The 25,106-nt window shown below is 32.8% G+C and overlaps 6 protein-coding genes across 6 annotated transcripts; 4 read left to right on the top strand and 2 right to left on the bottom strand.

Annotated features, from left to right (window-relative positions):
* Positions 1-2,970: 2,970 nt before the first annotated feature.
* LOC101248228 (putative disease resistance protein RGA1) lies at positions 2,971-6,354 on the bottom strand. The gene is given in 3 exon segments (XM_019215180.3): positions 2,971-4,325; positions 4,327-5,557; positions 5,905-6,354. Coding segments are annotated over 3 exon segments (2,937 nt in total). The 5' UTR covers positions 6,335-6,354; the 3' UTR covers positions 2,971-3,049.
* A 1,172-nt stretch (positions 6,355-7,526) lies between these two features.
* Positions 7,527-8,337, bottom strand: LOC138338068 (probable LRR receptor-like serine/threonine-protein kinase At3g47570). Its single transcript, XM_069288542.1, has 2 exons — positions 7,861-8,337; positions 7,527-7,790 (listed from the first exon to the last, which is right to left on the bottom strand). The coding sequence occupies exons 1-2, from the start codon at positions 8,335-8,337 to the stop codon at positions 7,527-7,529; spliced, it is 741 nt and encodes a 246-aa protein (XP_069144643.1).
* Positions 8,338-13,170: 4,833 nt separating this feature from the next.
* Positions 13,171-14,085, top strand: LOC112942069 (LRR receptor-like serine/threonine-protein kinase EFR). Its single transcript, XM_026032640.2, has 2 exons — positions 13,171-13,855; positions 13,991-14,085. Exons 1-2 carry the CDS (start codon positions 13,171-13,173, stop codon positions 14,083-14,085), a joined length of 780 nt encoding a protein of 259 aa, XP_025888425.1.
* A 292-nt stretch (positions 14,086-14,377) lies between these two features.
* LOC104648980 (probable LRR receptor-like serine/threonine-protein kinase At3g47570) lies at positions 14,378-17,821 on the top strand. The gene is made up of 2 exons (XM_026032639.2): positions 14,378-16,645; positions 16,730-17,821. The coding sequence occupies exons 1-2, from the start codon at positions 14,614-14,616 to the stop codon at positions 17,083-17,085; spliced, it is 2,388 nt and encodes a 795-aa protein (XP_025888424.2). The 5' UTR covers positions 14,378-14,613; the 3' UTR covers positions 17,086-17,821.
* Positions 17,822-19,396: 1,575 nt separating this feature from the next.
* On the top strand, positions 19,397-20,300 carry LOC109120915 (LRR receptor-like serine/threonine-protein kinase EFR). The gene is made up of 2 exons (XM_019215178.3): positions 19,397-20,081; positions 20,194-20,300. The coding sequence occupies exons 1-2, from the start codon at positions 19,397-19,399 to the stop codon at positions 20,298-20,300; spliced, it is 792 nt and encodes a 263-aa protein (XP_019070723.3).
* An 864-nt stretch (positions 20,301-21,164) lies between these two features.
* LOC101244406 (probable LRR receptor-like serine/threonine-protein kinase At3g47570) lies at positions 21,165-23,989 on the top strand. Its single transcript, XM_069288229.1, has 2 exons — positions 21,165-23,311; positions 23,404-23,989. The coding sequence occupies exons 1-2, from the start codon at positions 21,256-21,258 to the stop codon at positions 23,757-23,759; spliced, it is 2,412 nt and encodes an 803-aa protein (XP_069144330.1). The 5' UTR covers positions 21,165-21,255; the 3' UTR covers positions 23,760-23,989.
* Positions 23,990-25,106: the final 1,117 nt, after the last annotated feature.

Here is a 25,106-nt window from a genome sequence, read left to right as displayed (position 1 = left end):
TACTTTCCTTAAAGTTCTTTTAAAACAAATTAATTTGATTGTAATATTCTTCAAGTAATAGTTCTCATGTAATATTTTTTTATTGGTCACTATTTTTCCTGTTGTTTTATGTCATTTGTTCCTTTTTTTAATTTTAATAATTGTTGGAGAGTTTATGTTCCAAGAAACTTCAGCCTTGGGGCATTGGGGGGTTATAATTTTTGAGTGATAATTCTAATTAGTAAAAATATTGTTCTAGCCTTATAAGTTGTTCATTATACCCCCCTCCGAAATTTTTTTGTTGATATTTAAGTTTTAGGCAGAAAATAAACTCTTTTACTGATTAGGCAGAAGGTAAACACTAAAAAGAGTTTATTTTATATGCACAAAAATACAGACAGGAATACTTCAGACAATGTTGAATAATTTTTATCAACAAGAGTTGATCCTATATAAAATTTTAACAGTAACAGAGGTAAAACATGCAAGGCACGTTTCCAGGACTCGTATTACTATAAGTGGGAAATTCTAAAGTGAAAAGTTGAATTATCATTTTGGCCTTGTACTAAATTGAAATTTGATTAATTAGTTAATTTAAATATCACATTGTCTCATTTTAATAAAAATATTAATAACTTTTGTACTTCCTTAGATTAATTTCTAATTAAAATATCTAATTTAAATAATATTTATCATCTATTATCTATATGTATATTTAATTTAATCTCCATCATATCATATAATCAGCATAATAATAATAATAATAATAATGATAATAATAATAATAGTAATAATAATAATAATAATATACTAACAGTGAAAGCAATATTAGGCAAAAATTAGATTACATTTTGTCCCTATATCATATATAAATATTAATCGTCTAATAAATTGTTAACTGAATATTAAATAGTAAATTTTAATTACTATAAGGGAGGATTACACATTAAGCAATATCAAATTTATCAAATTCTTTCGGTTACAATTTATTTATGTTGATGGTTAATTAATATTAAATTGTTAGAAACAATTATTATCAAGAAGACAAAAAGACCCCCAACGATATTGTTCAATGAATTAAAGGTGAAGACTAAAGGTTACAAAATTAATTAGGAAACTGATATGTATCTTTTATTTTTTTCCTTTCATCTCCCCTCACCTAAAATTTTCCTATTTAAAGTCACCTAGAAATGAAAATTACTTTACAAATCTCATCTGATCTTCTTACTAAAGTATGTTAATATGTCAATTCTCTCTTATAAATTATGATCCATTTTCTCTTTTTTGGTATATCATTTCTTTCTTCTTTTTTAATTTCCTTTCTGATCATAGTCATAGACTGCTGAAGAAAAGTTGTCATCAATCTTTATAGAATTGTTAAGGACAATAACATTATTGTTGTATTCGGATCGAAGACATTATGATTAATTGATTGATTAATTGTAAAGAATGTTTAAAAGAAAATAATTTTTTTTATCACGTTATATGAATTATCACAAAATAATGAATGTTTGTACTATTTTATGTAAAATGATTATAGCTATTACCATTTGAAGTTATTTTCATATTAGTTTTAAATGTTCTTTTATAATGTTTCTCTTCTTATTCATTTTAAGTTAAATATGTTCTCTATTTATATAAAGAAGTTTATGTTTAAATAATTAAATAGATGTTACTTATTTAGACTTTATATAATTATTGGCGTAAAATATGTACAATACTATATTTCTTATTTCCAAATCAAATTTAAAATTGTCTCAATGATATATTAGATATTTTATTATATGTTTGAAATATTTGACAGATATGTTGACTGACTATGCATGCATTTATAATTATTTCATTATCTCATAAATTAGTATCTGTTTCATGTACTTCTTATCCCCCTCTTTTCTTACTTTTAAATACTCATTTGCAATTCAATATATGTATCGATTTGAAAGATTACTAACATTAGCTTATGAATTACATGTATATTTACTTTTTTATGTATATTTTATTTTTTAAGTTATGACATATAGCAAATCCAACAATATATGTACCATTTACAAATTAATTTTAGTACAAAATTTATATTAAGTAGTTTAAAATAAACGTGCAACGCACGTTTTGAAGACTAGTGTATATATATATATATATATATATTATGCTACATATGACTTAACTATGTACTTGTTCAATTATATACAAGTTAAAATATCAAATTATGTGTATATTCAAATTTGAAGGATATAAATATAAAATAAAATAAAATTAAAAGACATATTTATCTATTATCTTGTTTATTGTTTATTGCCTGCTCCATTTTGCTTTTCAGGAACTAGTGGTTGTCATTTTAGTATTTGTATGCCTTTATTTCAATGATTTTTTTTTGCTCATATGTTAGTTTGTAGGTTTGATATTGTTAGTTGCCTGGAAGAGTTGAATTTTGTTTTTTTTAGCATCTTTTCTAAGTAAGAAGATTGAACTGTAGTAAGCTGATATCCAGAGCTTTAAACTTTCAAATTATATTTTGTTATGACTTGAATCTTGAATATAAATGTGTGTCTATGCAGCATGGCAGGGTTATAGTATTTTAAAACATGCATTGTGGCTTTATTTGCTTTCATTTATCTTGGCTGCCCTTTCTTCTATTTGATTTACATTGCCTTAGTTATGCGTATAAATGCAGAATTGTTTTTATCGTTGACTGTTTTTCTTTATGTTTCCTTTTGATCCGTTTCACGTGCATTCGCCATGACTCCTAACGGATTTCGCCCGTATCCCTGCACTTCCTCGCTGAGCCGTAAGGGCTCAAACCTCCTCCTCAAGTCTTAGACCCTCACAACTGGCGTACAGGTTGAACACAAAAAAACGAGCTGCTGGAAATTAATTTACAGGTCGGAAGAATCAGCAAGTGTGTTGCTGGAAAATCAAATCTACAGATTTGAGCAGCAGTATACATATTGTATACATTTGTTATACACTGATATACAGGTTGAAAGGCGTATACGAACAAATGCAGGGCTCAAAAGTCCAATACGAATTGGTTACAAATAGTTGATTTGTTTCCAAAAGAAAAATCAGAAAATTACATCTCATTAGTAATAAGCAGATGAGGAATGTGAGCAATTTTGTACCAGTCTTGTCCTATTCCCTTCTCACACCGCTTGGCCAGTGTTGGACATTCCCTAACTGATAAATTTGTTAGGTGCTGCAATCCCTCCGGTAAACATTTTAGCCTCTTACAATTTGTTATGGATAATTCTGTGAGTGAAGTTAAACCTTTCACCCCTTCCTCGGGGAGACTCTCGAGTGCGTCACAATATTCAATTTTCAGATGCTTCAAAGCATTGAGACTAGCCAGGCTGTTTGGCAGCTCTTTGAGATTGAAGATGAAAGAGATTTCCAAGTATTTGAGATTTGCAAGGCTTTTGAACATCTCTTCTGGGAGCGAAGTAGCTGTCAAGCTAATGTTGAGGGAAGTAAGAGCCCTAAGATTATATATGGACCTCAAACCTATTGCATCTGACATGTTCCGATTAACTACCAATTTCTTGACAGAAGAAAGGGTCGGAATAACAAGCACAGGACACCAGCTAATTGTCATCTCTTCAAGCACGGGGAATTGCTCTTCTCCTGCCTCTTTCAGCAATCCTTTCAGATTATCGAAATTGACTATAATAAGTTTTCTCAGAGATGGAAACCTTCTTCTTGTAGGGAATCCAGAATCTTCAACATACTCCAGTTCCGCAGACCCATCTCCTAACTCTAGACTTTCAAGACAAGGCAGATCACCAAACGGTGGTAAGCATGAGCAGTTTTCACAACCTCTAATTGCAATAGAGACAACATTTTTCAAAACTGAGTGATTCATCCACTTTGGAAGACGGAATCCTCTGAAGCCAGTGATTGTTAAACCAGTCACATTGGAGTGTGGTTTGAGGGCTTCAAGCACTTCAACTTCTTCTGATTCATATCTATGCCGTCCTTTCCAAGTCATGCTTAAAGAATGCAGATTTTCTTTTGCAGATAAATTGGCTTCTTTTGCATCCCTATCATTCTTCACTCTCTCAAGATGCGTGATTTCAATTGACCCATACAAATTCAGGTTTCGTAATTCACCAAGTAGAGAATCTTTTCTCTCGCCAATAACAAAGAAACTTAGAGTCTTAAGGCATGTCAAAGATCCTATCCTTGGTGGCATAGAATCCAATCCATCGCAACCATCAAGTAAGAGATTTCGGAGACTACCAAGTTTACTTGTTTCTTTTGGCAAACAACAAAGTGACCAGCAATACTCTACATTAAGAGTCTGCAGATTTTGAAGCTTGCATAACTGCTTTGGAAGAGTACGCATGTTATTGAGAGAGGTTCAAGTATCTTAAATGTACTAGATCTCCAATGGAGGACGGTAACTGCTTAAGTCCCATGGAACTTAGATTAAGAACCCTCAATGAGACAAACTTTTGCAAGTGAGGAGGAGAGTAAGAAGACACCACTTTTGCGAAACCAATCGACATCATATGTAGGTAACCTTCTACATTTATTTCTCGGATATTGCTGCTTGATGTGCTTGCTGAAAATAGAGATGTTGCCAAATCATGAATGAGATCATGCATCTTGAAATAAGTTTGATCATATTTAACTTCAATCTCTTGGAAAAAAGACCTCAAGTATAATTCATTCCATACTTCATTACCTACATCCTCTAGCTCCAAGTTTCCTTTTGATAAAAGAAAACTATGTGCCATCCAGAGAGAGATTAGATTTTCCTTTTCCATTTTGGTATCCTTTGGGAATACTGCACAATATGAAAAGCATTGTCTCAAATCAAGTGGAAGGTGATGGTAACTAAGTCTCAGGGCAGGCAAAATAGAACTTTCATCTTGAGGTAAATTCCAAATCTAACTATCTCTCACATGTTCCCACTGTCTTTCTTCTCTCTTGAAGCGCAAAATACCTCCAAGAGTTTTAGCTGCTAGAGGCACACCACCACATTTTTTCACAATCACCTTTCCGATAGCCACTAGATTAAGATTCATTTCTTCTTGGTGCCCAAATGCACGTTGCATGAACAACAACCAACAATCTTCTTGAGACAAATTTGACAATTCATATGGTTGCAATGTCCCCATGATTGATCCAACCTTTTCAAGACGGGTAGTGGTTAGAACATAAGCACCACTTGCTCCAGCCTTCAAGACTTGTCTTAACTTAGCCCACTTATCTTGATCTTCATTCCAAACATCATCTAAGACAAGCAAATATTTTTTTCCATTCAGCAAGTCCTGAAGCTTCTTTTGAAGTGGAGCCAAGTCCATGTCACCAAGTGACTTTTCTTCAATAGATTCTACAATTTCCTTTATCAACCTCTTTTCATTAAAATCTTCCGAGACACAAATCCATATTTTGGGATGGAAATGTTCAATTACTCTCTGATCATTGAAGACCATTTGGGCAAGGGTCGTCTTTCCTAATCCCCCCATACCAAGTATTGGGAGGACTGAAAGTGTTTGGGCATTGTTTATCAGGATTTTCACTATCTCATCCTTATCTTTGTCTCTTCCATAAACTTGTGGTTCATTTAAAACAAAACCTGGTCCAAGATCGGTAAGAGTCAGCAAAAAAAAACAAAGAAGAATTTTGCAAAAGACAATGATCAGCTTGATCAGAAGCAGCAGACATATTTCAAATATAAAACAAATGCACTATTTTGAATTCACATTATTATCATTGTTAATTTATAAGATCTAAAACAACTCTGGCTTTATCCTGTCATTTAGACTTTGGGGCATATGAGTAAGCTATGGATTTATATATATGTTAAAGACTTCACCAAACAGATTTAGATAATAGATTTTGAACCACTTATCTACTTAGACAAAATCCCCAAAACACACATGAATTTGATGATATAAAGCTGTTATTTAGAAAAATATTTACCTGTTTGGCGTGTAGCAACTTGTCTCTCTATAGTCCTTTCATCCAAATGAAACTTAATTCGTTCCGCTGCAATTGCATCTAGTTTCTCCATAATCTTTTTCATCCTTTTCCCAATCTTGTGACGGAAAGTGATAACGTTTGGATGATAACACCCATATTTATTCTTCTTCTGTATAATTGGTGCCTCAGTTTTACATTCGTCCAAGATGTCATCAGCTTCATATGCAGCACCATTGAGTTTCTGCAACCAATTTTCAATTGCCTTGTCCTTCAATTGCTTCAACTGAGCATCTTGTACCACAGCTTGGATTGTAGTAAACGTGCTTTGAAGCTTTTCGAACTCATCCTTAAAACCAAGAATCAATCCAAGTTCCCCTTGGATGAAACAAGTCAGATTCTCTAACATAATTTGAAGGAAAGCTTCAGCCATAGAGTATATTTTTGAAATGAAGTAAGGTGTTGGAAATTAGAATGGACTTGTAACAATTACAAACTCAATTATTCAATGGAAATAACACACACTCCCACGGGACCATGTCTATCAAATTTACTACCATATGCAATTACTATTAAACAGTACTCCTTTCGTCTCATTTTATATGAATTAATTTGACTTCACACGAAAAATTTAGGAAAGAAATATTACTCCCCATGTCTCAATTTATGTGACACTTTTCGTTTTTCCAATGGACAAGTCAAATCATTTGTTCGTTATAAGAGTGCACAATTAAATATATTACCGTCTTATCAACAATCTATATATATACATATAATTTTTTTTAAAAAGAATATATCGGGTGCAGGTGGATTCACCTCTGACCATATGTGAAATTCAGTATTACATTTAATATTAGATATGTGAAGCTGTTATTTCTTTAGTCCATACACAAAATTGACAATCGGTAAAATCGATCTTATATTATTATTTATTTTATACTCATCTTTTTTGTTCTCTATTTTATTATTTTTATGCTCAATGTTGAACACTCTCCTAAAAAAAAGATATTGTCGCTTACATGTTAAAAAGAGGGGTTTTCGAAGCAGAGGGTGTGTGTGAAAGAAATCAACAAAATGTGTTGATGTTCCGTGATCAGTTGAATGAGTTAATGGTAGTTAGTTGTTAAGTCTAATTTCTTGATTAAGTGAGCTAAATTAATAATGAGTAGAGTTGGTTAGAATAAGTTGGTTAGAAAGTTTGCTAGACTTGTCAGTACTGTATATATTGTAGTACAAACACATTCATTCATAACAATGCAAATTGTTTTCTTCTTCCTTGCGTCACATTAATCAATTGTTAATGGATCATATTAGATAAATGACTCATAAGTGACGTTCGGCGTGTATTCGTTTTTATTTCATAACAATGACTCTATGAGGATATGATTCCGCGACCCATCTCTTCAATGTAAGGTCTCCAACAAACTCATCATCAACTGGTTTCTTTCTTGTGAAGGTTTCCATCAATAAAATGCCGTAGCTGTAAACATCCCCCATAGTTGACACTATCCCTACTCTGCCATTAAAATGAAATACATCATATATGCATATCGAATACAAGTTGAAGAAAGTAATTAGTAAATAAAAATTTGATCAGTACCTGGTGCCATGTAGCCAATGGTGCCTTAAGTCTTTGTCAATGCCACTGGATCATACGCGGTCAAGAGTTTGGATATACCAAAATCACTTACTCTGGCAACCATGTCTTCATCCAAAAGTATGTTCAAGTCGCAATGGACCACTACAAGTGAATGGCCTTGGTGTAGATACTCTACGGCACAAGCCACATCAAACATAATTTTCAGCCTCTTGTTTAAATCCAAGAAATTGTTGTGTGAGTAAAGCCAATAATCAACATCTCCATTAGGCATGTACTCAAACACCAATGCCTTAAAAATCAAGATTTGCACAACTACTTATCACCTTAACAAGATTCCTATTTCGAGTGTTACGCAAAACCTTACACTCCAAATCAAACCTCTTGAATGCATCTTGCAGTTGTGCATTGAAAACCTTTACAGCAGCTATAGTCCCATTTGTAAATGTCCCCTTATAAACCATACCAAGGCTTCCCTTTCCAATCAAATTTGATTCGTCAAAGTTGTTAGTCCCTCGAACAAGTTCATAGTAAGAAAACCTTTTGTGTGATAACTGATCATACCAATCAGTTAAAGGAATAAGTTGGTTGTTACGTCTCCGATAATTCAACAACCATATCATGCCTAAAACCCCTATGACTAAACCTCCAGCTGCAACTGGTCCAAGAACAAATTTTAGTACTGTTTTCTTCCTGTTTCTTCTTGTCACGTTGTTCTGGATTTCACACACCTTGACTTGGAATCTAGGCGGTCCACATAACTCTTCGTTGCCGATGAATGATTCAGCTGTGAAAATTACCAAAAGGCCCTCCATCTGGTATTTCACCTGATAACTCATTGTAAGAGACTTTCAGATAGTTGAGATGCTCAAGCTTTGTTAACTTTCCTGCAAATAGATGGTAGGTTCATTTCATTTGGTATATTTCCTGCAAATTCATTTTGAAAATAAGTATATGGTTATCATGCTAAAGATCAGACATAGAGTGTCTTTCGAAAATGTTCTTCACAACATATATTAATCTTTGTTTGTTACTAGACAATCCACAAATTGGCTATATCTAGTGAAATTAGGAACTTCGTTAAGAGTATTCAAGATTTAATACATACAGAATCACGTACCTGTAAAGTTATTCCATCCAATAAACAGTTCTTGAACCTTTGACATGTTCCATCCAATAAATTTCCTATCAATTATAAAATCACAGACACACACAAAAATGATGATTAATTCAAGAAGAAATTAGTAAATGAAAAGTTTACAAGTTAGTTAATTACCAGTGAATTTGTTATAAGACAAGGACAGAACTTCAAGTTTGGTGCATTTATTCAAACCTTTGAGGACTAATGATGTCACTCTTTGATGCTTTTTACTGCAAGATATGCCTATCCAATTGCAAATGTGAGTTCCTTTTGTCCAGTTTTTCGACAACATTTCATTGGGAAGTTATATGAGCTTTGAAAGCTAAAAGAGAAGCCTCATCAGTTGTAATGTTTGATGCATTAGTAACTGAGAGGCATGCTAACAAAACTAGGCATGCTATAATAATAGTCTTCGCAACCATTTTGATTTGTTCAACTTCTTTAGCTGCTATTTGTGCCTATGTTTTCGTTTTCAAACGCCATTCTATATATTCTGTGTGTATACTTGTAATTGAGTCAATACTTATCTAATTAATACCAATGATTTGAAACAACTTTTAATCGTATATTGCTAGCTGAACTTGACTGCAATTCATTGCTAAAGGGAAATAAACCATTGGTTGTGGAATTCTGTATTGACAGTTAAATAATTTACTTGACAATGTCATTATTCAAATGTATATCTATAACCTCCCCAGAATAGATCCTTGACAAAAGAATGTCAACTGTTTTACGGTCAAATTAACCAATCTATCTTGTAGTTATAAATTTCCAACAGAGCATCAACTTGCAGAGGAATAAATTTACAGATTCCTTCTTCTACGGCCGAACTAAGTTTTCTAAATTACCTCTTACATTGCATGTTCTTTAAATTTAGAATGATAGGAGAGGACAACGACAACAACAATATATTCAATGATATATTCGGTGAAATTTCACTAAATGAGATATGGAATTGATAGAGTATAAGCAGATCATTTTTGGAAAATCTTTTCTTTTCAAGTTGACATATTAAATACCTTCGGATAGAGCTGTCAATATTGGCTAACACATTTCATCCGGACTAATCCATACATGTTTTGATATTTTATGGGTTAAGCTGGGATAACTCATTTTTTGTATGGGTCAGAAAATGGGTCGGCCCAACCCATAAGTACGTGAGCTACAGGCTTGTCGGGCCAGCCCACTTTTTTAATTTTTTTTGTAATTATTAAATTAAATTATAAATTATTATTTAAAAAACATTATCGAAAATATCGACAAAATAATATTACATGATGTTAATGTTACTACCTGTTAATCAAATCCACAAATAAAATTATCTTTATAATATTTATTAAGTTTTTTTCAAGTAACAGTATAAATAGCTAAATGGAAATATTAACCTAATTGTTTTGAGTTTGGATTCTCTTTAATTTTAATTTTAATTTTAATATTATATTATATTTTTAATCAATTTTTATTGGCCCACGTACCGGCGCTACCGATATTTCTGAAACCTCACAAATAGCAGGCTTATTCAGGATGAATTAAAAAATTCTTTTTTTTAATTTACTCCAAAAATCTTAATTCAGCCCTATTAAATTCCGAGTTAGGCCACCTAGCACAATAATTTCATGGTATATTTCAGGGGTGGTTATATAAACACCTAACAATTTTAGGTATGAAAGTCACAAAACAGTGAGTTAGAATTTTTCTAAAACCTACGTGTATAACGACTTTGAACTCTTTGAAATTGAGTTTGTTAAACATAATATTCACATGACATGTCATATTACTCTAAGAGATATTTTAATATGAGTTTTATGATAGTTTAAGGCTTTTGTCAACACTCAAATAGTACATATATAAAATTCTTAAAATGATTGTAATAGTTTAGGGGTTTAACAAGATTGATTTTGTATCCCCAATTAGGAAAGCATACATGAATTGCATATGTTGACTTTCCCAATAAAGGCAGACTCCTTTTTTATAATTTGTAGATATATAATTTATTTGTTTCTTTTTCGAGCTATTGACCGCTTTAAAAATATTTTTCTATATGATTAGTCAAACTTAGATACACTTTTTATTTGTCATATGACATATCAAGTGGTCTCAAACTCTTGTACGAGTATGAGACTTTTAACTAAAAAAACGAAATAAGTGTTGAAAAGGAAAGAATTTAAGAATGTACTTCTTTTATATTGCAAGATCAAGAATATATTTAAATTCAATTAGTTAAGTAATAAATATTTTTAGAACTATCAGTTCAAAGATGAAAACTAATAATCAAATTTGCTACTATATATTCAAAGAATATTGACCATCTGCAGATTCTGCACTAGAAGTTAAAATAAGCCAAGTAATATAAAATTGGGAAACTCCAAAATTTCTAATTCATCAGACAGATACAGAAAATCTTTCTCAAGATTCTAATGGATAATATATATTATAACTTATATTCTTTGATTAAATGTTCTCTAAACACTAGACTGACACGTGTATAGTGATGCCATGCAATTTACTAATTCAAGTTTTTTATTACATGTCATCAAAATTAAGAAAGAGTCTTGAGATCTTGTCAACCTCACTTCCTTTTTACCATTTCCTCCCATTACAAAGTAAATGTGATTCGAGATTTGAAATTTATGGATGATTACTAGACAACATTATAAATAGTACTCTCACACAGACTGCAAGATAGTACTATACAATAATAATTAAGGTCATAACGAAATATGTGTAGACCTTTAATAAATTACTTAATACATATAATAGGTAGAGAAAAAAGTTATTGAATTTATGTAAATCCAATATTATACGTTCGATTCGCTAATTTGACCGTAACACTTCACATTCTTTTGTCAAACATCTATTCAGCGGAGGCTATATACATTCGAATGATGACATTTATATCATGATTTTAGTCTTAAATATTCTTGAATAATGAATATACAAGGCTTATAAATCCAAGTAAATTATTTTACTATCACTACAGAATCCCACAACCAATGATTTCCCTTCAGCAATGAATTGCAGTCAAGTTCAGCAACATTCAATTAAAAAAAAAATGTCTCAAACATATTACGTATATATGTTGATCATTGACATTGAACTCTAGATTCTATATATTCCAGTGCTAATACATGATTTTTTATTGTCTTTAATCATATATTATTATAAGCATGAAGCTCTCAACTTAAAAGTTGACTTACTATTTTGCCCTTATTTTATCTCTAAACTAAATAAATATTAATACATAATTAATTTAATATTAGATAATATTTTCTTATTTAAATTCATGCCTCTAGACACAATGGTTCAAATTCTTTTGGAAAATAGTTACAAGAAGAGGAAAGACCAAAAGTTGTATTTTCTTAATAAATGTGTATATCAATTCTTCTTTATCAAAATCAATTTAATTTTAGCTTGAAACTGTGTCAGTGATTATTTCTTTATCATCTTTTATTGTTAATAGAGAAAAGATATACAAGAAGTAGTATAGACACTAAAGGTAATTCCACTCATATTAAATCTTTGTGTTTTTTCTTTTTTATTATTTTATTTATTTAATCTTGATTTTGTTTATTGTATTTTAATATGTTTTCTTTAAGTTTTTGATCTTGTTTTCATCAAATTGTGCTAAGAATCTGTATACAATTTGTTAATTTTGTGTGATCTTTTTAGTGTTATTTGCTTTTGATTCTTCTTTCTTAATATTAGATTTTTGATGTGTACTTTAAATATCAACTTTTTTATTGGTTTTATGGTATTTGATATGCTTAGCCTCATTATGGTTTCAATCTAGACTAGAAGAGGTTTACACAGTTATTATTTTATTTTTGTGTGGTCTTGTTCATATGTTGTATCATTGATTGTTTCTTAATATTTATTTTTTGACTATTTTTAGTAATTTCAAAATGTATTCTCGAGGTATTGCTCAATTTTATACGTTATGTGATAGTTTTCTATTTTTTATCTTGGAATTTCAATTTTTGTTGGTTCTTTGACGAACTTTTTCATCCTTTAAGCAATGTAGTTATTACTGTCAACACATAGTATATGATCATAGAGACATTAACTTTCAGAAAGTCATCGTAGTAATGCCACTTTTATGGTAACAATTAAAATAATAAGGTTGAACCTCACTTTTATGGTACCAATTAAATTGAAAAGTCATGCATATATATAATACAAGTGTATGTAATACAAATGACCAGTGATCTAAATATATGGTTCTCATATCTATATTTGATAATAGGGTAATATTACTTGACGTTTCAATTAATTCACAAAATTTGGAGTATACATGTTACCCTTCATTGTTTCAAGTTTATGATTATTTTTCTAAAAAATCTACTTTATGTCTCATTTATATATTTTATACTTGTGTCATTTAAAAAAAACGAAATATTAATTAATAGGATACACGTGTGTTGCACGTGAGCAAAGACTAGTTATAGAAATATATATAAATGTCACTTGAAAAATAAAAAATCAGGCACTTATAAATTTCCCCCACAAATAGCTGCAAGAGAAGTTGCACAAAATGGTTTCCATGGCTATGATTATAGAATTGCTAGTTTTGTTAACGTACCTCTCGAATACTAATGCATCGAACATTTCAACTGATGAGGCTGCTCTTTTAGCTTTCAAAGCTCATATAACTTCAGATCCAAATGGAATGTTGTCGAAAAACTGGACAAAGGGGACTCACGTTTGCAATTGGATAGGCATATCTTGCAGTAAAAGGCATCAAAGAGTGACATCACTAGACCTCAATGGTCTCAGACTAAGAGGTTCAATCGCGATAGATATTGGGAACCTCTCCTTTCTTAGTTTCTTGGACATTGGCAACAACAGCATCAACGGTGAAATCCCTGATGAACTCGGCTATTTGAGGAGGCTGAAGCACTTGTCCTTGTCAATGAATAATCTCACAGGTCAAATTCCAGAAAGTCTTGGATTACTGAGAAGGCTCGAGTTGTTGGATCTTTCTGAAAATGATCTCTTTGGATCTGTTCCTTCGTCTATCTTCAATGTCTCTTCTTTGAAGGTCATCAATTTGATTTATAATGCACTATCTGGGACCTTGCCGAATGACATTTGCCATAATCTTCCGCGGCTGGAGGGATTACAAATAGCAAGAAATCAACTCTCTGGCCAACTACCAAGCAATTTAGACAAATGCAAAGAGCTAATATATTTGTCCTTGTCATATAACCACTTCACAGGTAAAAAAGAACGGAACCAACTTCTTTCTCTGCTACTTTTAGTTCATATTGACAACAAAGATTGCAACAATTTTTTAGTTAAACAACCATAGGCCGTGAGAGGTACATATAACTTATCGTAATATCCTATTACAGGAAACTTGCCTAGAGACATGTGGAACTTGACAAAACTTCAACATCTATTTATTGGATGGAATAACATAACAGGTATTTCTAATGTTCTGGTTTAACTGAATCCACCTAACTTTATAGCTGGACTTCTCACCTCGTAGCACTAGAGATCTTTGATATTTAAAAACTTACTCTTCAAACTCATTTATAAGAAATTAGTATTTGCATTTCAAAGGGTAGTAGCAAAAAAATGTTGGTATAGATCTTTGTTCTTCATTTTCAAACAACAACAGTAACTACTACATTGGTTCAATTCTAGTTTGTGTCTGCTATATGAATCCTAATTATCCATGTTGATCCATTTAGTTCCATCTTCAAAAGGACATCAAAACATATTGTGAGGATTGCTGAACTATTTAAAAGGCATACAACTAACAGTTTCTGTTATTTATAGTAACTTAGTGACTATAAAGCTGTTATACAGTATTGGACATTTCAGTGTAGTAATTACACAATTCGACATATATTTTACAGGACATATACCAAGTGGAATTGATAACCTATCAGCAATTCGAAGATTAAGTCTACGAAGGAACAATTTGGTGGGAAGTCTTCCACCATCAATTGGAAATTTGTCAAATCTAGAGATGATAGACCTAGGTGACAACAGTTTATATGGTGGCATTCCTCAGGAGTTTGAACATCTTGTAAATTTGAAAGAAGTGTATCTTGGTCCAAACAGATTATCGGGTGAAGTTCCAAGGCGTTTGTACAACATTTCTGGACTAAAAAAGATTTCATTTGTAGCAAATGAGCTTTCAGGAACACTTCCCTCAAACATAGGCCATACTCTTCCAAATCTTGAAGGCCTTTATCTTGGGGAAAACCAGTTCACCGGGCTGATTCCTACCTCCATTGTGAATTCCACCATGCTTATCCAGCTTGATTTTGGCCGCAATATGTTTAGTGGACCTGTACCTATGAATCTTGGAAAGCTACAACAGCTACAATTCATCAACTTGCAAATAAACCAATTGATGAATGATCAATCTACACGCGAGTTAAGTTTCCTGACTTCATTATCTAATTGCAAGTATATGAAAACCGTTCAAATAGGAGGTAACCAATTTAATGGAAGTCTTCCAACATCTTTAGGTTCAGGAAACTGGTCCTTTTCCCTTGAATATTTCATTGCCCTTCAAAATGGTATCACAGGAAAAATACCAACTAACATCAGTAACTTTAGGAACCTGGAGTGGTTAAGCTTGGGAGACAATAAGCTTATAGGATCTATTCCTCAAGATTTGGGGAACTTGAGGAATTTGAAAAGATTTAGCCTAGAGAAAAACAATTTAGATGGAATTATACCAACTAGCTTGTGTAACATGGAAAACTTGTACCAAATTATCTTGGGGAAAAATCAACTTACTGGTGAATTACCAAATTGTTTTGGAAATCTTTCATCTTTAAGAGAACTCTACTTAGATTCCAATGCACTAATTTCCCTTATTCCATCAACTTTATGGAGGAACAAAGATATTTCAATTCTCACTTTGGCCTCCAATTTGCTGAATGGGTCTCTTGCAGTAGAAATGGGGAATTCAAGGAGTTTGCGGATATTACATTTACATGGTAATCAGTTCTCTGGTCAGATTCCTAGCACGATTGGCCAACTACAAAGCTTGGTTAGCCTTTCATTGTCAAAGAATATGTTAGATGGTTCCATACCTGAACAATTTGAAGATTTGGTTTCGTTGGAATATTTGGATCTATCTAGCAACAATCTATCAGGCATGATCCCCAAGTCCTTGAGGAATCTTGAACATCTCATGTATTTCAATGTCTCGTTCAATGGGCTCATGGGTGAAATTCCAGATGGAGGGCCATTCGTAAATTTTACAGCTGAATCATTCATGGGTAACCCTGCATTATGTGGATCATCACGCTTCCATGTGATGCAATGCAGAGTGACAAGTCTTGAAAGAAAAAGAAAGAACAGAATCCTAACTTCTGTTCTTGCATCAGTTTCCTCAGGAGTTGTAGTCACAACCATTTTCATCATTTGGTTTCTGAAATGCCGAAAAAGGAGTACGGAACTTCCTTTAGTTGATACATTTGGTCAGGTACATAAGAGGATTTCGTACTATGATATTTCTCAAGGGACAAACAACTTTGATGAAGCAAACTTGATTGGAAGGGGGAGCCTTGGTTTGGTGTATAAAGGGACACTAGCAGATGGAATGGTTGTGGCGATAAAGGTATTCAATACAGAACTGCAACATGCATTTAGAAGTTTCGAGGTGGAATGTCAAGTTTTACGTAGCATTCGACACAGAAACCTTGTTAAGGTGATAAGTAGTTGTGCCAATTTCGATTATAAAGTGTTGGTGCTAGAGTACATGCCTAATGAAAACCTCGAATGTTGGCTTCACTCTACTGACAAATTTTTGGATATAACTCAAAGACTAAAGGTGATGATTGATGTGGCTTCTGCTGTGGAGTATTTACATGGAGGACATTTGTTTGTAGTCGTCCATTGTGATTTGAAACCAAGTAACATACTTTTGGATGAAGATATGGTGGCAAAAGTGAGTGATTTTGGGATATCCAAACTTCTTACTTCTGAGACGCTAATAGCACATACCAAGACTTTAGGTACTATCGGCTACATGGCACCAGGTAAATGTTATTATCAAGTTCACTTGAGGATTTTAAATGTTGTTAATTATTTTCATTAATGATGGCGTGATTTATTTTTTGTAGAGTATGGGTCTGAAGGCAAAGTATCAACTTCGGGAGATGTTTATAGCTTTGGTATATTGTTAATGGAGACTTTTACAAGAAAGAGCCCCGTGGATGATCTATTCGTTGGAGACTTCACCTTGAAAAGATGGATATGCCAATCATTACCAGACCAATTGGTGGATGTAGTGGACATTAATCTATTTTCACTGAACGAAGAAAATTTTACTTCTAAAGAGAGATGCTTCAAATCAATCATGGAATTAGCTCTTGAATGTACAAATGATTTGGCTGAAGAGAGAATTCGCATGGAAGATATTACTCTGCGACTCAAGAAGATCCTAACTCAATTTCAGCAAAATGTTGTAACAAACTAAATGGTAGTGCTGAAATCTATAGTCGAGCTGTCACATCTTTTCTTCACGCGCACAAATAGTTGGGCTAGTACGTAAAACTTTAACAGATTTAAGGATAGGCCCCTCCCCTCTGTCCTTCTCAATTTAAATACTAGAACTTTTCTTATGTAGTACGGTTCGAACCACGATGTGCACTTACCTACCATACATAAATTTGAATGCTTAAAGAGATCTTGTTAACTGATTACCCAGAAAAAATGATCACTAGATTGGATCCTGAAACTATTTACCACACAAAACACAAGATAATTTGCAATTTCATTCACACTGTCATTTCTATGAAACATTAGCTGATGGAAGCAGTATTAAAACACAAAATACTTACTGTAATAATCCCACTCTCTCCCGCAGCATTTGGCTAAAAGACAGACGGGCCGAGCCACGACAATATGATCATCTTCCTCCTCAGTATGAAGGTGATCTGTTGTAAATTTCCACATAACACAAAACTAACTTGTTACTAGTCACTAGAGCCAAGATAATACTTTTGGTGATTGGAAGGATAAAATGACTTTGTAAACTGAAAACCCCTAAAATCTAAACCATAATTATACAGAGGATTGCTGTGATTTGAAAGCATCAAACCACAGAACCGTATTGGTCGAACTAGTTTCCCTCTACTCTCGAATTCCATGGACATTTCTCTAGAAATTCTCGCATTTTCCTACAAACAAACAGTCCCTATTCAACACAATTTTTCTTACAAGATGCTACTAATGTTACGAATTTGCCAGAGATTTATGCAGCAGAGCTTCAATAAGATGAAAGCAGCTGTCAATGTATCCCAAGAAACCGAGATATGAACACTCAAATTATATCTGCGTAATATGTGAATATGCTTTTTATACATCTATATTCTTCTAACTATAACTTTTTTTTTAGAATCTAATCTTTTTTATGTTTTTATATTGTGTTAAAATGATGGGTGGAGTTGGGATAAACAATAGGAGGAATCTGTTTGAGGGATTCATCGTGAAGCTTATAGAGACTAAATCTTATTTTTGATAGATCACTGTTGAATTGCATCAATATAAATTGTATTATAAATATAATTGTTTCACCCATTTTTCACCGAACCATATCATTGGAAAACACACAACAAATTTCTTTTGAAATACCGGAGCTTTCTAATTTTTTTCTTAGTTGCGCGGACTCTTCACTTTTGATACCCCACCCGTGTCGAATTTTCCAAAAATACCCTACTTTTGGCGAATTCAACATGCCTACATTGACATTTTCAAAAAGTCCGAACAACATAATTTTTTTTTCTATATAAGAATTTTTTCACCAATTCAATTAAAATAGCCTCGTATTGAATAAAGGTAGAGACTCCTTCAAAGTAAAACATAACCATGCAGATGTCTTTTGACTTTTTTTTATTTATATAAAAAAAATAATATTGACTATCTGTACTAGATTCTGCAATAGAAGTTACAAATATATCACTCTCAACAGAGAGATACAGCAAATCTTTCTAAAGATTCTCATATTCTCATAGATAATATATTTTAATAATAACTTGAATTATTTGATTAAATGTTTTCTAAAGAATAGAGCGCAAACAAAACTAACTTATATACTCACAAAAGTATCTTTGAATGATTCTGCCTCGTGTATACTGATGCCATGCAATTTACTAATTCAAGTTTCTAATCATCACATATTTTTTGTCAAATTTAGAAAAAGTCTTGAGTGAGGTCAAGTCAAACTGACTCTCTTTTTACCATTTCCTCCCGTTACAAATGTTCTTCATAATAATTCATGAGAAGAGCAAGAATTTCATTTAATCAAGACACAAATTCATGTTAGCGAATTCTTAATATATATATAAAAGGTATAGACAAAAGCTATTGAATTCACGTTGAAACATACATTACATGTTAGATTTGCGGATTTGATATTCTTTGGTAAAACATCTATTCGGCGGGAGGTTATATACATTTGAATGAAGACATTATTACTATATAGCATAAAACTACAACAGTTTAGTCAGTGATTTGGTTTTATTCTTTTCTTGAATCATGAATATAATAAATCCAAGTAAATTATATTTAATTACCACCACAGAATTCCACAACCAATAATTCCCTATAGCAATGAATTGCAGTCAAGTTCACCAACATACAAAAAATTAAAATAAAAGAGAGAATGTTTCAAACATATTACGTATATATTAGAAGTATAAACAGTATATATAGATGGCATTTGAAAAAGAAAAACTCAGGCACTTACTAATTTCCTACACAAGTAGGTGCTAAAGCAGTTGCACAAAATGGTTTCCAGGACCATGATTATAGCAATCCTAGTTTTGTTAATGTACCTCTCAGTTACGAATGCATCAAATATTTCAACTGATGAGGCTGCTCTTTTAGCTTTCAAAGCTCAAATAACTTCAGACCCTAACGGAACGTTGTCAAAAAACTGGACAAGAGGGACTCACATTTGCAAGTGGATAGGCATATCTTGCAGTAAAAAGCATAAAAGAGTGACATCATTAGACCTCAAAAGCTTTGGATTTAGAGGTTCAATAGCAAAAGAAATTGGGAACCTCTCCTTCCTTAACTTTTTTGACATTGGAAACAACAGTTTCCATGGACAAATCCCTGATGAAATCGGGAACCTGAGGCGTTTAAACTACTTGTCTTTGCAAATGAATAATCTCACTGATCAAATCCCAGAAAGCCTTGGATTTCTCACAAGGCTTCAAGTTCTTGATCTTTCTGAAAATGATTTATTTGGAAATGTTCCGTTTTCCATTTCCAATGTGTCTTCCTTAAAGATCATTGATTTGGGATTTAATCGGATTAGCGGAAATCTCCCAAGGGGATTTTGTGCTAGGCTTCCAAATCTGCAAGGTTTATTTCTCTCAAAAAATCAATTAGCAGGACAAATCCCAAGTGAGCTGAATCAATGCACACAACTTATTTACCTTTCCCTGTCATATAATCAGCTCACAGGTAATTCATAATGCTAATTCAATTCTTGGACTATATATACTTGATTCAGAATCATTTAATCCTTCTACAATGTTATGAGGTTATCTGATTGTATTCGTATATGTATTAACAGGAAGTTTGCCAAGAGACATGTGGAATTTGACAAAGCTTCAAGAATTATATCTTGGATGGAATAACATAACAGGTATCTTGGTTCTAAGTCTAATAATTTCTAGTTGATTAGAAGTTGTAGTAGTAGCAAAAATTGTTCATATAGCTCTTTGATATTCATTTTCAAACAACAATGACTACTACTACATCAGCTCAATGCTAGTTTGTGTCTACTATGTGAATCCTCATTATCCGCGTTAATCCATTTAGTCCCATCTCTGTCTAAGGTTCAATAATTTAAGTTTTCTAACATTAAAATTTCTCTATATTTTCTGTTACCGTACAAATTACTAACAATTAAAATCATCCCAACGAACATTGAGTAAGTTGGAGATACCAACATGATTAAGCTTTAATATCAACTAGTTGGTATCACCTTTACGAATCTTACTATTCCATTTTGCTCTACTTTTCGCTGAGTCAAAATGGATTCTAACAGATAGTTGGTCTTTCTTTCAACTTTCTCCCATGTGATTTTAGATCTACCATGTTCCTTTTTTGCACAAATCCAATCACCATATAGTTTCATACCTCATACCTGCAGACTAGAGATCTATGTAAGACTGAACTATCTCAGAGCTACTTAACCAATTGCTAACTATGGTAGTTTCTAATGTCTCATCTCAAGTGACTCACACATCCATCTTAGTATAGATAATTGACTGACGACCAAATATAGTTCAAGTTTCCTTTCTTCAGTTACCATATAAGGAGGAAAAGAGAATAGCAAAAGTAAATGAATAGTTCTCATGTTGCTAATATGAAATTTAAATGCCCTAATTAACAAAAAACCTTTCTTAGGCTTGTTATTGTTCGTCTTCAGCAGGACGTTGAAACAGAATACATTGATTGCCAAACTATCCGTGATTCTAATTCTATTACACAATATTGTACGTTCAGTGTTGTAACTACACAATTTAATATATATTTTACAGGACATATCCCAAGTGAAATTGATAACCTATCAGCAATTCGAAGATTAAGTCTACCACGGAACAATTTGGTAGGAATTCTTCCACCATCTATGGGAAATTTGTCAAATCTAGAGGTGATAGACCTAGGTGAAAACAGTCTACATGGTGGCATTCCACAAGAATTCAAAGATCTTGCAAATTTGAAAGAATTGTTTCTTGGTCAAAACAGATTATCGGGTGAAATTCCAGGGCCTATGTATAACATTTCTGGACTAGAAAGGATTTCATTTGTAGGAAATGGGCTCTCGGGAACACTTCGCTCAAACATAGGCCATACCCTTCCAAATCTTGTCGGCCTCTATTTTGGGAACAACCAATTTACCGGGCTGATTCCTACTTCCATTGTGAATTCCACCAAGCTTATCCAGCTTGATTTTGGTCGCAATCTGTTCAGTGGACCTGTACCTATGAATCTTGAAAAGCTACAACAGCTTCAATTCATCAGCTTGCAATTTAATCAATTGACGAATGATCCATCTACAGGCGAGTTAAGTTTTCTTACATCATTATCTAATTGCAAGTATCTGAAGACAGTTCAAATAGGAAGTAACCAATTTAATGGAAGTCTTCCAAAGTCCTTAGGATCAGGCAACTGGTCCTTTTCCCTTGAATATTTCATTGCCACTAATAGTGGTATCAGAGGAAAAATACCACCTAACATCAGTAACTTCAGGAACCTGGAGTGGTTAAGCTTGGGAGACAATAAGCTTATAGGATCTATTCCTCAAGATTTGGGGAACTTGAGGAATTTGAAAAGATTTAGCCTAGAGAAAAACAATTTAGATGGAATTATACCAACTAGCTTGTGTAGCATGGAAAACTTGTACCAAGTTATCTTGGGCAAAAATCAACTTTCTGGAGAATTACCAAGTTGCTTTGGAAATATTTCTTCTTTAAGAGAACTCTACTTAGATTCCAATGCACTAGTTTCCCATATTCCATCAACTTTTTGGAGAAACAAAGATCTTTCAGTTCTCGATTTGTCCTTTAATTTGCTGAATGGATCTCTTGCGGTAGAAATGGGAAACACAAGGAGTTTGCGGATGTTAAATTTATCTGGCAATCAGTTCTCTGGTCAGATACCTAGTACAATCGGCCAACTACAAAACTTGGTTAGCCTTTCGTTGTCAAAGAATATGTTGGATGGCCCTATACCTGAATTATTTGAAGATTTAATTTCACTGGAATATTTGGATCTATCTAGCAACAATTTATCAGGCATGATCCCCAAGTCCTTGAGGAATCTTGAACATCTCATGTATTTCAATGTCTCGTTCAATGGGCTCATGGGTGAAATTCCAGATGGAGGGCCATTCGTAAATTTTACAGCTGAATCATTCATGGGTAACCCTGCATTATGTGGATCATCACGCTTCCGTGTGATGCAATGCAGAGTCACTAGTCTTGAAAGAAAAGGAAAGAGTAGAGTCTTAACTTCTGTTCTTGCATCAGTTTCCTCAGGAGTTGTAGTCACGACCATTTTCATCATTTGGTTTCTGAAATGCCGAAAAAGGAGTACGGAACTTCCTCTAGTTGATACATTTGGTCAGGTACATAAGAGGATTTCGTACTATGATATTTCTCAAGGGACAAACAACTTTGATGAAGCAAACTTGATTGGAAGGGGGAGCCTTGGTTTGGTGTACAAAGGGACACTTGCAGATGGAATGGTTGTGGCAACAAAGGTATTCAATACAGAACTGCAACATGCATTTAGGAGTTTTGAAGTGGAGTGTCAAGTTTTACGTAGCATTCGACACAGAAACCTTGTTAAGGTGATAAGTAGTTGTGCCAATTTCGATTATAAAGTGTTGGTGCTAGAGTACATGCCCAATGAAAACCTCGAATGTTGGCTTCACTCTACTGACAAATTTTTGGATATAACTCAAAGACTAAAGGTGATGATTGATGTGGCTTCTGCTGTGGAGTATTTACATGGAGGTCATTTGTTTGTAGTCGTCCATTGTGATTTGAAACCAAGTAACGTACTTTTGGATGGAGATATGGTGGCAAAAGTGAGTGACTTTGGGATATCCAAACTTCTAGCATCTGAGACACTAATAGCACATACCAAGACCTTGGGTACTATCGGCTACATGGCACCAGGTAAATGTTATTACCAAGTTCATTTGAAAATTTCAAATGATGTTAATTATTTTCATTAATGATTTGTGGTTCGTTTTTTTTCTTTTTTGCAGAGTATGGGTCAGAAGGCAAAGTATCAACCAAGGGAGATGTTTATAGCTTTGGTATTTTGTTAATGGAGACTTTTACAAGAAAGAGCCCCGTGGATGATCTATTCGTTGGAGACTTCACCTTGAAAAGATGGATCTGCCAATCATTTCCAGACCGATTGGTGGATGTAGTGGACATTAATCTATTTTCACTGGACAAAGAAAATTTTACTTCCAAAGAGAGGTGCTTCAAATCAATCATGGAATTAGCTCTTGAATGCACAAATGATTTGCCGGAAGAGAGAATCTGCATGGAAGATATTACTCTGCGACTCAAGAAGATCCTAAATCAATTTCTGCAGAATGCTGTGACAAACTAAATGGATCTATTGTGGATCTGTCACATTGTGTTCACGGGCACAAAAAGTTGGATTAGTACATAGAACTAAGAGATTGAAAATATTCCGTTTCAATTATTTTGGAAAGCTCGTCTGGTGTATGTTCTTCTTTATACGTAATAATTCTTTATGTAGGTATATCATTTTTCTTCTTGTTTTTTTTTTCCTTTTTTTGAAGCATCAATCAATAAAATGTTATCATCGAAGATTTATCATAGTCTCACTGCTTTTTTTTCTGAACTTGGTAAATATATGCTTAGTCTGATATTTATACCAAAAAAGTGAACTTAGAACTTAAATAAGTAAATTACAATATGACATGATGATTATGAAATGAAAATAAACTACACATTGAATTTGAATAAGCAGATCACTAAATCACATGATATTTTTTAGAGTCATTGCATTTCTGACACCTCTTTCCCGGCCTCACCCTATTCGTTATGGGAAATCAATGCTCCGAGCCAAATAGACTTTCCTAATTCCTAATAATAACCTTGAATCATCAATAAATGAGAATCAAGTTAGTGCTTGATAATAAACCATGAAGATTTTGCGACCTATAGCAGAATTCAATACCTCGATCGCCTCCACCAGTCTTAATATACCTTCCAAAGCTTAGTCAATAATGCTAAGTGCTTCATTCTGTTTTCAGGTTATCCTTAGAAAGGTCATCTAACACTGACTAATGGTGCTGGTGAAACAATATGGCTACAACATTTTCAAGCCCTTTGGGCATGTAAAGCACAAAAGTAACAAACATGAACTTTTGCCACTATTCTCACCAATGCATTGCAATAACTCCTTTGATCAGCTAAATATAGCAGACTTTATACTTGGACATCAGTATATTGTATACATAGCTAATTTACAACATAATATATTTTGTATATCTATCTCACAACACAATGTATATTATGTGTATATGTATATTATAACATAATATGTTATGTGAATCGAAATTTTTTATTAATGGATGAGAGATAGATAATTAGATATGATCTGACAGATATAAGTTGTATGAGATTCCACTTAGAATTTGCCAAGTGAATTACTGGGTCTCATTTTCAGAAAAATAGGCCAAATTCATTTCTCTCTCTTCCTTTTAATTTTTACTCATTGAAATATTTAATTTTTCAACATCTCTTTTTTTTAAAAATAAAATAAAATAATTTTATTTATAAAAAATGTGAAATTAGTCTAATTCATTGTACTTTGAACATTTGATATATTTTTCTTTCATGTATTAATTATTTATATTTTTAAAAATAATTATTAAAAATTATATGTCAATTGACAAGTTAAATTTTATTTTTATTTTTATTTTTA

Source organism: Solanum lycopersicum, chromosome 8, assembly GCF_036512215.1.
Source record: "Solanum lycopersicum chromosome 8, SLM_r2.1".
Classification (NCBI taxonomy): domain Eukaryota; kingdom Viridiplantae; phylum Streptophyta; class Magnoliopsida; order Solanales; family Solanaceae; genus Solanum; species Solanum lycopersicum.
This window is presented reverse-complemented; position numbering and strand designations above follow the sequence as displayed.